Source organism: Eublepharis macularius, chromosome 5 (genome assembly GCF_028583425.1).
Source record: "Eublepharis macularius isolate TG4126 chromosome 5, MPM_Emac_v1.0, whole genome shotgun sequence".
Lineage (NCBI taxonomy): Eukaryota > Metazoa > Chordata > Lepidosauria > Squamata > Eublepharidae > Eublepharis > Eublepharis macularius.
This window is the reverse complement of record NC_072794.1, coordinates 17,285,762-17,299,924: the sequence shown is the minus strand read 5'-3', so window position 1 is coordinate 17,299,924 and position 14,163 is coordinate 17,285,762. Positions and strand designations below refer to the sequence as shown.

The 14,163-nt window shown below is 41.2% G+C and overlaps 1 protein-coding gene across 2 annotated transcripts in view; it reads left to right on the top strand.

Annotated features, from left to right (window-relative positions):
• LOC129330846 (ceramide synthase 4-like) overlaps window positions 1-13,839 on the top strand; it is an 82,204-nt gene extending 68,365 nt beyond the window's left edge. For both annotated transcript variants that reach the window (XM_054981067.1, XM_054981066.1), the window contains 3 exons: window positions 2,524-2,630; window positions 4,050-4,206; window positions 13,200-13,839. In XM_054981067.1, the coding sequence (XP_054837042.1) occupies window positions 2,524-2,630; window positions 4,050-4,206; window positions 13,200-13,292 (357 nt within the window). In that variant the 3' untranslated portion in view covers window positions 13,293-13,839. The remainder of the gene's footprint in view (window positions 1-2,523; window positions 2,631-4,049; window positions 4,207-13,199) is intronic.
• Window positions 13,840-14,163: the final 324 nt, after the last annotated feature.

Genomic DNA, 14,163 nt, shown 5'->3' with positions numbered 1-14,163 from the left:
TCATAGTAGAAAATCTAGATGGCAAATTCCAGAGTACACCATCCGGGTCCCTCCCCGGTTCTCCTGGTTGTTGGCAACGAGCCTGCCAGCTAAAACTGCTCGTTTCGGATTCCCTTCTTCTCAGCCTCCTTTATATACATAACATCCGAAGTCACAATCTCCAACTTAATGTGCTCACAGCAAGGCTTTCTCCTTCCAATCAGTGATAATACACAGCAGGTCCTGCTGTGTGACTTCGGATGTTATGTATATAAAGGAGGCTGAGAAGAAGGGAATCCGAAACGAGCAGTTTTAGCTGGCAGGCTCGTTGCCAACAACCAGGAGAACCGGGGAGGGACCCGGATGGTGTACTCTGGAATTTGCCATCTAGATTTTCTACTATGAAATTTGCAGCTATCTGGAATTTATACCTCTTTGGACTCAAGTAGTGATTTGTTTCCTTTCTAGCCATTGGCATAGGAAAGGAATTAACTGTGCAACAGAATTGGCTCCTGTTTATTACAGCACCTTGGAAATGTATAACATATGACTGTATTTATGGAATGAGTTATTGTAATATTGTAACACTGTATGAAATTGTGTATATCTTTGCATTTGGATCATGATAGTGTAATTAAATTTTGATATATATAGTATACAGTTGAGGGGTTCCTGGGAGTTTTCCCTTTGTATCTTTGTGTTGAGGAAGATACTTCTGATGTTCTTGTCTGTCTGCTTATCTAAAGCTTCACCCCCCCCCCCAATTCTCAGTGTTGCAGATCCATGTCATCTCCCCCCACCCCAACCTCACAGCTGTTTTAAGGCTTAATTGCATCTTAGAAATTCCAGTCATGGATCACTTAAATCAATTATCTGTACCGGATGCTGGTGGTTAAGGATTTCTGTTGGAGGCTACATCCATCGTGCCTTGCCTGTAAAACTCCCAGAGGCCTCTGATTGCCACCCACTGTTAGAAGGGAAGCTAGAGGGTTGGAATCACACCAGTGGTCAAATCTCCTACGTTGCCATGAAGCTTTTCTGGAGCTCTTAGGCCAATCTCCCTTGGCTTAATCTACCTCACAGGATGGTTACAAGAAGAAAAAATGGAGGCCTATTATGATCCCCTAACCTCAGAGGAAAGGTAATATTTAAATATAACCAAGGAAGCTTACAAAATAAAACAATAAAAACTTAAAACGCTGTAAAAGTTATCCATTAAAATCCTACCATTAAAAACCTGGCAAGACTGTAAAACACTGATCAACTTAAAATGAGTCTCAGAAATGTTATCAGGCAAAAAAGTTGGTATTATTAAAAGATGACCCTGTCTGGAAGTGGAAGGCTGCCCTCATCCACTAAGAGGACACAGAAACAGCATTGTATTCTCAGTTAGAAGCCAGGAGACCATATGTCTCACTTGATGCGGTCAGATACGACCGGACCACTTAAGAGTGTTCTGGGAACATGCTCAAAGGAGTTGAGGTTGGGTTGCAGGAGCTGGACCCATCACTTCTTTGTCTTTGGGCTCAGATCAGGAGACTGAGGGTGCCACTGAGGCAGCAATCAAGAAATTGAGAAGGGATAGGGAAATCACAGAAGAGGAACTGAGGCCTATCTTACCCTCTTGCATGGCTCTGGGGCCTCATGATGGAGTGGAAACAGACCATGGATGGACACTTCCTATGGATGATGTAAAGAAGGCCCAGAGGCAACTAGAAGGCCCACCTGGGCCCTCTAGGCAGTGGTATACACATGATGGGGGGGGTAAGACCTCAGGGGCTAGAGCACCACAAACTGGGACCGACGTATCTGAGGGACCGTCTCTCACCATATGAGCCCCGGAGGACTCTCTGCTCTGGCGGAAAACATCTTTTAAGTGTCCCTGGCCCTAGGGAGGCCCGCCTGGCGTCGACCAGGGCCAGGGCCTTTTCAGTCCTGGCCCCGACCTGGTGGAGTGCTCTGTCTTGCGAGACAAGGGCCCGGCAAGATTTGCTTGCATTTCGCCGGGCCTGTAAGACAGAGCTATTCCGCCAGGCATATGGCTAACGCCGGGCAGTGCCCGCCCCCCCCCCCATGAAGGGGGGGTTAAACCATCACCCCTATGCAAACACAGAGGCATGTATGAACCACTGGGCAGCATGAATTGTTATATTTAATGTTTTTAAATTTTTTTAAATGTATTATTTAATGTTTTTAAATGTTTTTAAACATGTTTGTATTTGTTATCCGCCCTGAGCCTGCGAAAGCAGGGAGGGCGGAATATAAATATAATAAATTAAATTAAATTAAATTAATTAAATTTTTTTTGAATGGCACCGAAAGTAGAGTAAAAGATGATCAACAGAGAGAATACTGAGTGACAGACACCATAACAGTCATTTTTTTCAATGACATATATTCTCCAGAATTACACTTCCCAGCATCTTTTGGTTGGGGGCGATGACAGCAATTTAAAACTGGCCATAGTTTTCAGTTTAGATGTGTCCTGTATGACTGCATGCTAGGGTCCTTTTGATCTGTGTGCTTTTTGTGTTCCCTCTCCAGCTCACGAAGGTCTTCGTCTACGTAAAATGGCAACGGACTAGTGAAATTTCCTTTATCTTATTTGCCATCATGTACTTGTCTGTTCGCATTGTAATTTTCCCCTACAAGTAAGTTTGGCTTCTGGTACTGGTACATGTTTGAGCCTCTCTACAGTTTTACAGTCTGTCTCATCATATCTGCTAAACAGGGAGCATTTCAGAACTTAGTGGTGACTAGACAGGGCACAAACAGCATTCCGAACGGAAAAAAAACCACGAACAGCCCGTTCATTTGTTCGCGGACAAGCCCATGAGGCTCCATTCTAAACGAACAATTGGTCATTGCAAGCCTCGTCAGTCTAGGGCCTTTCAATCAATTCCCCTGGCAACGGCAGGGACTGAACTCTGTCTGAACTCCTTCTGGCTTTCCTTCTGGCTTTAACCCTTCAATGTACTTCCAGCAGAGAGTCCCGTTTTTGCCACTGGCTGCTTTCACATACGTTGGAGAATCCACTTTCACTACTCTTTAGTGAACATTTGAAACTGATTTTCCATGTGTGGAACAAAAAATCCACTTCCAAGGGATTGCTAAAGTGCATTGAAAGTGCATTATTCAACATGTGTGGAAATGGCCGCTGTGAAGAGAAAATGACAACAAAGGGGGAGACCCATGCATCATGCCTTTCCTGGGGTGCAATCTCTCTGAAACTTGGGACATCTTTGGAGGACAGTGAGGACTATGTCTCCTGAAAATTTAGTGGGTATTGGACATTGGGAAGGTCAGTTTGTAACCCCTCAAAGCAGCTGCCTTCCAACAGGCAGTCCTATATTTGCCACTGTGAAAAGAAAATGACAGCAAAGAGGGGGGACGCATGGATCATGCCTTTCCCGGGGTGCAATCTCTCTGAAAATTGGGGGTTCTTTGGAGGACAGTGAGGACTATGTCCCCGGCAAATTTGGTGGGTATTGGACATTGAGAAGGTCAGTTTGTGGTGTGTTTAAAGGGCCCTGCCCCTTACACATGGCAGGAAAGGGCCCTTTAAACTATCAGCTGGCAGCTGATAGTTTAAAGGGATCTTTAAAGGGCCATGAACAACAAACAACAAACATGTTTGTGAACAGGGTCATGTTTGTTACTGTTCATTGTTTGGTGTTCATGGATGGCAATGAACAATGAACAGCTTGTTCAGGTTTTTTCCCCCACTCGTGTCCATGTCTAGTGATGGTGTTGACCCCACCTGTTTAGTTGTACATACATAATTTAAAAATGGAAGTACAGAAGTTCATAATGCATTGGTTCCATTTCAGGAACAAAAATAGATAATGTGAAGAGCCAAAACTGGGGAGGGGGGAGAATTTCAAGTGAGGAGAACAAGGCTGGGAAAGACCTCAAAGGGATCTCTCCCACATTGTGCACCACCATCTTTGTCATGCTAGTAGGTTAGAAAGCATAAACTAGCAGATCCCTTCCCCCAAATTACTAATGATCTAAAGTTATGATGTTAGGAACTTCATCTTCTCCTGCTTTCTCCCTTCTTTCCCTCACAGAGTGCTCTACAACACATATTATTACACCACGGAGCTCATCAAACCCTTCTTTGGCTACTACTTCATGAATGCCAACCTGATGGTCCTACAACTGCTCAGCATCTTCTGGGCCTTTCTCATCTTCAAGATGATGTACAAGTTCCTTCAATTTGGCACGGTAGGGGCAGAGCACAGTCAGAGGAGGGGATATCTATTTAAATCCAGCAAAAGAGATCATGGGACCTTAGTGCTGTCAGGTCCCCCGGTGGGGGTGATTGATCCCCTGTTCTCACCCTCAGCCCCCCTGTCCAATGGGAGGGAAAGACAGGAGAAAATGCCTACTGGGTGCACTGGGAGGGTAAAGGGACCATCAGACCCTATGGGATCTTGAATGCCCAAACAAGAATTGTTTGTGGCTCTCAGTATGGAAATTCATAATTTCTTATGTTGTAGCAGTTTTAACCCAGGAACCTGAAAAAAGTGATTGGTGAAAGCCTTTTTTTATTTCATAACAGGCACAACCTCAGAATAAACAAAAACTCAGAGGCATGACCCTCCTTTCATTAAAATCATCACAGATAAATCATCCATCTAAGCCTTCTCTTTTTGCCGAAGGTCGTCTCTGCTTTTCATTTAAACCAGGAAACGGTCTTATTTTTCCCTTCTCCTACAACTAACACAGAGAGGTTTTTGCACACCCTCGATGTTAAGCGTGCTTTGGGCTTTTACTTGGATAGGACAGCTCCTTTCTGAAAGGACCCTAATAGCTTTGTTTTTTTTAAAGGTCCCAGAAAAGGTCTGAAGGTCACTGCACAGACCATTTCAAATTGATAGTTTGGCTCATTAAAGACTGTTATACACAATCTAAACTATGTTGTCCACTGCTTGTAAGAGTGTACTATAAAGAGCACAATCCATGTCATCAGCCTTCAACTCGGGCATCCCTTTAGTGGAACTGTGTAAGGTGGCTACCTGGTCTACACCATCCATGTTCATCAAACATTATACAATTGACAGACTCCAGAAGGGACACAGCTGTTGGCAAAGCAGTCCTAATGAGTCTTTTCCATTAATAACAACAACAACATTCAATTTATATAGCTTCCTTCAGGACAACCTAATGCCCACTCAGAGCAGTTTACAAAATATGTTATTATTATCCTCACAACAAAACACCCTGTGAGGTGGGTTTGCCTAAGAGAGCTCCAGAGAGCTGTGACTAGCGAAAGGTCACCCAGCTGGCTTCAAATGGAGGTGTGGGGAATCGAGCTCGGTTCTCCAGATTAGAGTCCCTCACTCTTAAGAGGGGAGCTTTACTCCCACCTCTTAGTTAAGTTAGCTTGCTAATCTCCCATGTGGGATTGCTGAGAAGACAAAACGATGAAAACAAGATTGCCCTTACCTGTAACTGTTGTTCTTTGAGTGTTATTCTGTGCAGGCACACATTCCTCCCTCCTTCTCTGTTTGCTCTTTATTATTGTTGTTGTTGCTATTTTTCCTTCTGCACTGGCAGCTTACTGAAGGAGGGACCCAATCACCCCACTTTTTATAGCCACACCGGGAGAAAAACGTACAATAAGGCTGGGTGAGTGAACTTTAGAATGTCCATGGCTTGCCTGCGCATGCACAGTTCCCATGTTCCTGCACAGACGAACACTTGATGAACAACAGTTACAGATAAGTGTAACCCTCATTCATTTAGGCATGTCAACACAGAGTACCTTTATTCAGCAGAAACCAAGGAAAGAACATGTCCTAGCACAGGCCTTCCCTTCAGCCAGTTTACAAAGATTTGAGTAAAACCAAGCCCAGAATTGCTCCAGATATACCTGTCCGGGGTCTGAGACACAGCCCCCGGCCTTGCCAGGAGGAAGCAATGGGAGGCAGCCGGGAGGTGGCTGCCCTGCCATACCAGTCGGCAGACAGGGCCAGAACCTGCCCACGCCAGGAGAAAGGGACAAAAGTCCAAAGCCTCAGAGGGCTAGAAGGGGCAGGGAGGGACCAACCAGTACTACCCTCCAAGGGGAGGGTGGGGGCCAAAAAACACGAAGGGAGAGGGCAAGGGCAGGAGAAATAGGGACCCAGCAGCTGCCCAAGCAGAGCCCTTACCTGATGAAGAGAAGCAGCCCCAACAGCTCAGAGCCACGCCCCAGCCTATACAGCAGCTAGAAGGCAATAGCCAGGCACAGGGAGTGCCAGGAGCCAAGTAACTCCAGGTGGAGCTGCCACAGGCATTCTGAGGGAGGAGCTGGGCAGCCAGCCAAGGGGCCACAGCTGGGCCTGCCTTCGGCAATCAGCAGAGTCAGGGAAGCTTGACAGCCAGGCAACAAGACACAGCTGGTGCTGGTCAATGGAGATAGATCAGCTACCCTAGCTGCAACTACTTGGGGCAGCCCAGGACCAGGCTGGAAGGAGGGCGGGGTGGAGAAAGGAAGCCCTATAAAGGTTGGCTGGGAAGAGCTCTGGGGTTGTGGGTTTGAGGAGGAGCGATGGTGGGGAGTTGGAGTAGAGCAGTGTGAGAGCAGAGGCATAGAGGAGAGTTCTTGGAGGAAGGGATGGTGGAGATTGTAGAGGGTGATCAGCCCAGGTTGAGCAGGCCAGTGAGTGGATTGAGAGAGAGTCTGGGTGAGGTATACCGCCTCTCCTTCAACAGAGCAGGGTCCTGCGGCATCCCTGGAACCCCTCTGACATCAGGGCAGGCCCGGCTGATGCCCTGCCCAGTGGCAGCAATGGTGAGTGCTGACAACACCTATCCTGAGACTAACTTAAAATATGAAGCAGACTCTACACTAATATAACTGATACTACTGGGAGATAATTGTTATTTCAATTGTGTTCATCCTGTCTCAGGAATCATTCCTGTATTTCTACTCAGAAAGAGTGTCCCAGGGCAAGAATTCTTTGACACACAAACTTTCATTAAATTGGCTGCTGTCAAGGCCTCTACTGACAGCAGCAGCCATGAAGACAAGAAAAGTGCTGCAATTACCTGTAACTGTTGTTTATTGTATAGTCTTCTAGGCTTCTATGCCAGTTTGTTGTAGTGGTTAAGAGCGGCAGGACTGTTATCTGGAGAACTGCGTTTGATTCTCCACTCCTCCACTTGAAGCCAGCTGGGTGACCTTGGGTCAGTCACAGCTCTTCCAGAGCTCTCTCATCCCCACCCACTTCCCAGGGTGATCATTGTGGGGATAATAATAACATACTTTGTAAACTGCTCTGAGAGGTCATTATATTGTCCTGAAGGTCAGTATGTAAATCGACTGTTGTTTTTATTATTTTGTGCAGGCAGACTTTCCTCCCTCCTGCACTACTGTGAATTCTCTGGAAGCTTTGTTTCTGAGGGAGTCTCTGGGGGTGGCATGGAAAGAACTGAGGAAATAATGCCCCACCTCCTGGTCATGTGATGTTTTTGTCAGAAAAGCAGCAAAGCGGGGAGAGGTGCTCCTAGCCTTCTAGAAAGCTCTGGAAATCTTCTCTGTGGCTGTTTAATACAGATTTCTCTCTTGTAGCACAAGGAAATATTATTGGTCAGATGTCAGATCTTTTGCCAGCAGAAGAAACAGAACATCTGAAATAAAGCATAATATTATTTAATATACAAGAACCTGATAAATATACAAAACAATCCTACAACTACCAGATAAAATGTATGCAATAAAAATCACATTTCCTACTATTTCTCAAGCTCATCTAAATGCATCATCATAACAGTTCTCTAAGATTAAGGCAATTGGTTTTTAAGATGATAGGCAGAACGTTATAAAAAAATAGTAACCCCAGGACACATGATATGCTCACCCAATATAAGGACTTTGCTGGACAGCAGGAAGCCTGATTAGACCCTCACACAACACCTTTATAGACAAGTTCACAAAACAAAAATAAATCTTTCTAAGTTTAATAAGTTTGTCCTCTTAATGCAGCTGCAAAAAAGGCCTTCTCCCAATTCAATTGAGCCTAGATAGATCTGGCTACATGGAATCATGCCATGAGACTAGACCATGGAGACTAGACTACTGTAATCCACTCTACATAGCTTTAACCTCAAAGTTCTTGTGGACAAATCCAGAGCTCCGGCAGCAGCATCATAGGCATTCATCTTTCCTTTGATATGGCCAGCTTAAGAGCCTATTCCAATGCAGCTCTTCTCTTTAGCTGGAGCAAACAGGTTAATGCCTTTATGTTGTCTCAACTTCACAATAATAAGCTTGGCATGAAAAAAAATGAGAGGAGATTCGTCTGAGCTCACTAGCCCAAAAAAGGAAGGGTTTGGATTATTCTCTTAGCTAAAACGTAAGAGTTGTGGTCATTAATTTACTACTGGGCCCATAACCTTTGTGGAGATATTGTCAATTTGTTGCAGAGTGGTAGAGTTGTGCATTGCACATAATGAGAACACACACAGAGTTTACCTCTATAAAAATACTTTATTACATAAAGGATAAAAAGGTTACATTTATAATAAAATAATAAGTGCCTAACTGGCTACTTCTTGGCTAGCTTCTGAACTAGTTAATTCCCCCACCCCCCATGAACTGGTTGCCCAATAGAGAATCCTAATCCTAGTATAGCATAGAGACTCCCATTTCTATGACAGGAAAACTCACTTGACGCCTAAGTGGTAACTTTATCATACCACAAATATGCATGCCATCTGAAACTTAGGTCATGGCCCTCCAATTCCAATAACCTTTTATTTCTCAGCATTAACCATTCTTTCAACCAATCCAAACAGAAAGCACCAAATCAAATATTTAAACTGGGTAAACCTAAACCTCATCTTTCTTTTGCATCTTGCAATATTTTATATTTAACATATTTTCTTCCCTTGCCTCACAAATTTGGAAATATGCCATTGTTTAAATGGTGTATCAAATGTCAATATTGGTATTGTCTGGAACAAAAACAACATTCTAGGTAGGACATTCATCTTAATTACCAATATTCTTCCCAACAACGATGTCAGTTCTAGGGATGGCAGTCCATGGCAGATAGATCCCCCAAACCTCTTACAGCAAGCACTCCATTGCATTGGATGAAAAGGTTTTATTTTAGAGATCCAGTAAGTTCATGAGTACATCCATAGACGGGTAAGTTGGCAGGAATGAGGATAAAAGCATAGACACTTTGATATATGGAGCATGATTCCCCCCTCCCCTTGAGAAGTTAGGAACTAGGTGCAAAAATCCCAAAGTCTCATGAGAACACAATAGGTTTGTCTGGAAAAAGAAAGGCAGAAGATTACAAGGAACCAAATTCCCTCTGTCTCCTGTGAAAAGTTACAGTACAGTTGCAAGGTCAAGCATACTTTTAGAGATAATGAACTAACTTCTCTCGGCCTTAATACTTTCGTTTTTAGGCAGCCCAAGGCTGGCATGATTATAATGGTTACACTATATGAAAACACACAGGTATACAGGATATCAATACAGTGATCAGAGAGAATACATGAATGGCATGGATGAATGGTATGCAGACATGACAGATAATTTTGATTTCTTTCCATATCATAATTATTATGAAACAACACACAGTTCATACTTGACAATGTAATACTCAAATATTTTACTTTCTTTTCTATCTTTAAGCCTGTTTTTTCCATCAAGAAAACTTGTTTTTGTAATGTCATATATTTGTTAAAATCTTGTTTTCTGTTTAATTTTCAAACCTGCTAAAATCCCAAATCCTCTTAATTTATGCATCAGAATATCAACTCTTTTTGCTGAGTCTTCTAAAATTAAAATTAAATTTTCAATAAATGCTCTCAATTTATAATTTTTATTCTTAAAGCTTACTCCCCAATTTGTTTCTTCTTGTCTTATATCTCTATTCAAAACTTCAAGAACCAACATAAATAGAAGGGGAGACAAAGTGCATGCCTGTTTTGTTTCTTTTTGATTTTTACATAGTTTTGTTGAATCATCATTTACAATTATTTTTGCTGATTGCAAGGTATAAATCAATTTTATGCAATTTATAAAATTCTCTCTGAAATTCATATTCTCTAACACTTTTAGCATAAAGGCCCAGTTCAAATTGTTTTTCATTATATTTTTCAAAATATTCCAAAATATTAAGTATAATTCTAACTTTGTCTTTCAACTGCCTCTTTGGTAAAAAAAAGCCCCACGTTTTAAGTCTTTCTGCTAAAATTGTGGTAAAAATCTTATTATTATTATACAAAAGTGAAATTGGCCTATAATTTTTATAGAAGTCAAATCTTGTCCATCTTTCTGTATTAGTTATAAAAGCCTCTTTCTAAGATTCAGGCATCTTACCCCCTATAAAATAGAATTCATTGTATTTTTAGATGTATTATTATTTCATCTTCAAAACACTTATAATACAGACCCGATAACCCAATTTAATTTTTTTATGATAAGTTTTTAATTTTTTACTAAGAAAAGAGGAATACAGAACAAAGAGGGGTGGGGAAAACAAGTTCATATTATATCACTCTAATACATTGCACCTTTCAATTGAATATATTTCTTGTCACCTCAATATGTTCTGCAGATCAGCTATTTGTTTACAAATTTTTCCATTCAGTTTAGATAACATCCATAAAAGTCTTCATCTTAACTAATAGCTAGGTTTCTTCAGTCATCTTTTGTATCCAGCTGTAAAATGGGTCCCAAATGTCATTATGTATTGTATTGTCCACATCTTTCAATAAACTCGACAATTTATCCCTTTCAGCTGTCTCGAGAGTTCTTTCGACCAGGTTCTTTCGACCAGGTTTTCTTGCGTTGGGATAGCTGTCATTTTCCAAAGTTTCACGTATAGTATCCTGGCTGTTGTGATTATATTCAACATAAGATGTTTTTGTTTTTATTAACTGGAACCAATATGTGGTTTAATAAAAAGAGTTCTGGTTTCAGAGGGAGTGAAATCTTAAGTATCTGTTGAGTCATTTTATGAACCATCTTCTAGAACTCTACTGCTTTTTTACATGTCCACCACATATGGTAATATAAACCGGGGGGCACTCTCACATTTCCAACATTTATTTGACATATTTAAGGACATTTTAGCTATCCTAATAGGAATTTAATGTCACCTATAAAACATTTTGTAAATATTTTCTTTCAAAGAAGCTGATTTTGTCATCCTTAAATTGCCCTTCCACATTTGTGACTATTGCTCTAGATCAATTGTGTGTCCCACATTCTCTGCCCATTTTATCATAGTATCTTTAACTTCTTCCCCCTGTAGTTTTACATTTAGGAGCATACTGTATATTTTCTTTATAATTTTAATGTTGGAACCACGCATTATCATATCAATATTCTCATCCTTTTCATAGAATCCCATTATCTTATCTTTTTTATATCTAGATTCTAGTTGTGCCTGGCCCCACCATCCGAACTCAATGTCTGAATCTGTCATTTCTTTTGAGTTTTTTTAATAAACCACCTGGTTTCAACAGTACCTTGTAAGTAGGGGCTTTCCCCTCTTTTTTCAAGTTAGGTTGTGTAAATGCTTCAATTGGGGAGACTCACAAAGGGATTTTCTTGTAGAAGGCGGATCTTATTCTTTCCCAGACCGTCACTAATGCCTTCCTTATCCAAGGGTTTTTAAGTGTTTATGGTATTCCCATTTTTTATACCAGAGAAATGCATGCCAGCCCATCAGTAAATCATGTCCTTCCAGGTTTAAAAGTCTTTCATTTTCCAAGGTAATCCATTCTCTCAACTAGGTCAACACACAGGCCTTATAGTATAACAACCAATCCAGTAAGGAACAACCTGCTTTTTCCTTTGTATCTTGTAATGCTTTCAGCTTGATTCGTGGTCTTTTATTTTGCCAAATTTAATTTTTTTAGAGCTTCAGATACTTCCCTAATTGTTATAGGTCCATTCATAAATTGCCTTTGTTCTTCAAAAATCACAGGTAAATTTTGTTTTTTAGATAGTCTTCTATTTTAACTGATGGAATAGGCTAAATTTGAATAATATTTATAAAAAGCTTTTTGAATGTCCTCAATGTCCAATAATAAGTTATCCACTTCTTGTATCTTCCATAGCATTTTCTTTTCTCTCTCTTTTCTTAACTCATAGGCCAAACATCTGCCATATTTATTTGCCAGTTTAAAATTTCTCTGTTTAATATATGTCAATTTCATTTCCATTTCTCTTATTGGTAACATAGATAATTGCCATCGTAAAATTCTTATTTTATGAGTAATTTTATTATTACTAGGAGTGATTTTTAATTCTTCCTCTTTCCTTTTAATCTCCTTCATAATCTTCTCTGCTTTCTCTTGTCTCTTCTTCTTCACCTTAATATTGTGTTGCATTAAATAGCTGCTCATGAAGGCTTTACTTGCATCCCAAACCTTTCTCATATCAAGATCCTTATTTACACTAAACTCAAAGAATTCTTTCTAATTTTTCCTTACAGTCCTGACTAGTGTCGAAGTTAAACTGGTACAGCTGAGTAGAAATTGCAGTAATTTCTCACATTCATTTCTCATCAAAACTCATGTGTCTATCAGAGATCTAAAACAGCATACTTGGTTTTCTGAATTTTATCCTCGCAGCAACCTTGAGATGAAGCATAGGCTGAAAGAAAGTGTTAAGCAGGTTCAACCACATGCTCCCTGGCAGGGTGGGGATTTGAACTCAGGTCACTGCAGCCCTGTATTCTAACCCCTAAATGAGCTGATCTCCCTCTTTGCCTAGATGTCTCTAGCATTGGGGCCAAGAATAACATCATCAAATCTTTCTAGAGACTGGGTCCTAAACAGTAAGATTTGAGGCCACTTCTTAATAGAGCCTAAGCCACTATGGTCCTCCCTCATACGTGCAAGCCTTTTTTACATGTAAGATAAAATCTGGTGCTTGAGCCTGGTCTTGGCTCCCGCTTGCATTCCCAGAAGCCTGATATGTGGTGAGTTGTTGACTGATTCCCCTTTCACATGACAGAAGCCTCTGAGCATGAGAAGAGAAGCTTAACAGGACCGCTGACTTGTGCAGAGTGGTTTGTGTAATTCTTTCCATATTTCAAAGTCTAAACAGTAGTCATGGCACAATTGACTGAGATTCTGTCTGTACGTGGTGATGAATAAAGAGTAGAAGACAATAAAATTTCATGGGGACATCTATCTGGACAAAAGAGAAGGAAGGACCATCAAGGTTGATGCTGAGTTATCTGATTCTCTTGCAGATGAAAAAAGACATAAGGAGTGACTCAGAAGACAATAACAGTGATGAAGAAGAGACAGAACAGAAGGAAGCAAGTACTGAATTGTGCATGTAAAGCCTTCCAATGAGGCAAACTATGGCCCTGGGGCCTTTGGGGATTGGATAAACACTACACAGGAAAGGCTGAATCCTCTCCTCTTGCTCCTGCCCTGTGGCTCCTCTCCAAATCAGAGGAGTGGAACCACAGTGGGCAATTAGTTCTCCACATCACCTATCACATAAAAAGACTGTCTAGTTTGACTCTAATTGGACTAGTACTCTGAGGGCCAAACTGCAAATGATGCCTGACACTAGTTGAACACCTGTCAGCTTCCCTCAAGTTTTGGTAGGAAATGTAGACAATTGGGTGGAATGTTGGACAAGTGACAGTTGAAAAGCCCATTGGACAGCAGTCAAGAGCCAAGCTGCAAGACCAGGATGCCTACATTTCCCATCAAAATTGGAGGGAAGCTGACAAGTGTCCGACCTGTGTCATTTATCACTTGTAGCTTGGCACTGAGTTAGTACAGGGAGAGAAGAAAACTATTAGAAATAGTTATTTATATTTGCTATCGGAGTCACCCAGTCAGAAGAGTTTCTTCTAATATGCAAAATCAAAAAGAGTCCAGTAGCACCTTTAAGACTAACCAATTTTATTGTAGCATAAGCTTTCGAGAATCAAGTTCTCTTCATCAGATGCCTGATCAAAACAAGACCAGTTTTGATCAGGCATCTGATGAAGAGAACTTGATTCTTGAAAGCTTATGCTACAATAAAATTGGTTAGTCTTAAAGGTGCTACTGGACTCTTTTTGATTTTGCTACTACAGACTAACATGGCTAACTCCTCTGGTTCTAATATGCAGTTATTAATCTTCAGGCAATTGAACTGTAGAAAAGATAGACCTTACAGTTTCTTGTGGTAGATTTCATTCACAGCATTTTCTT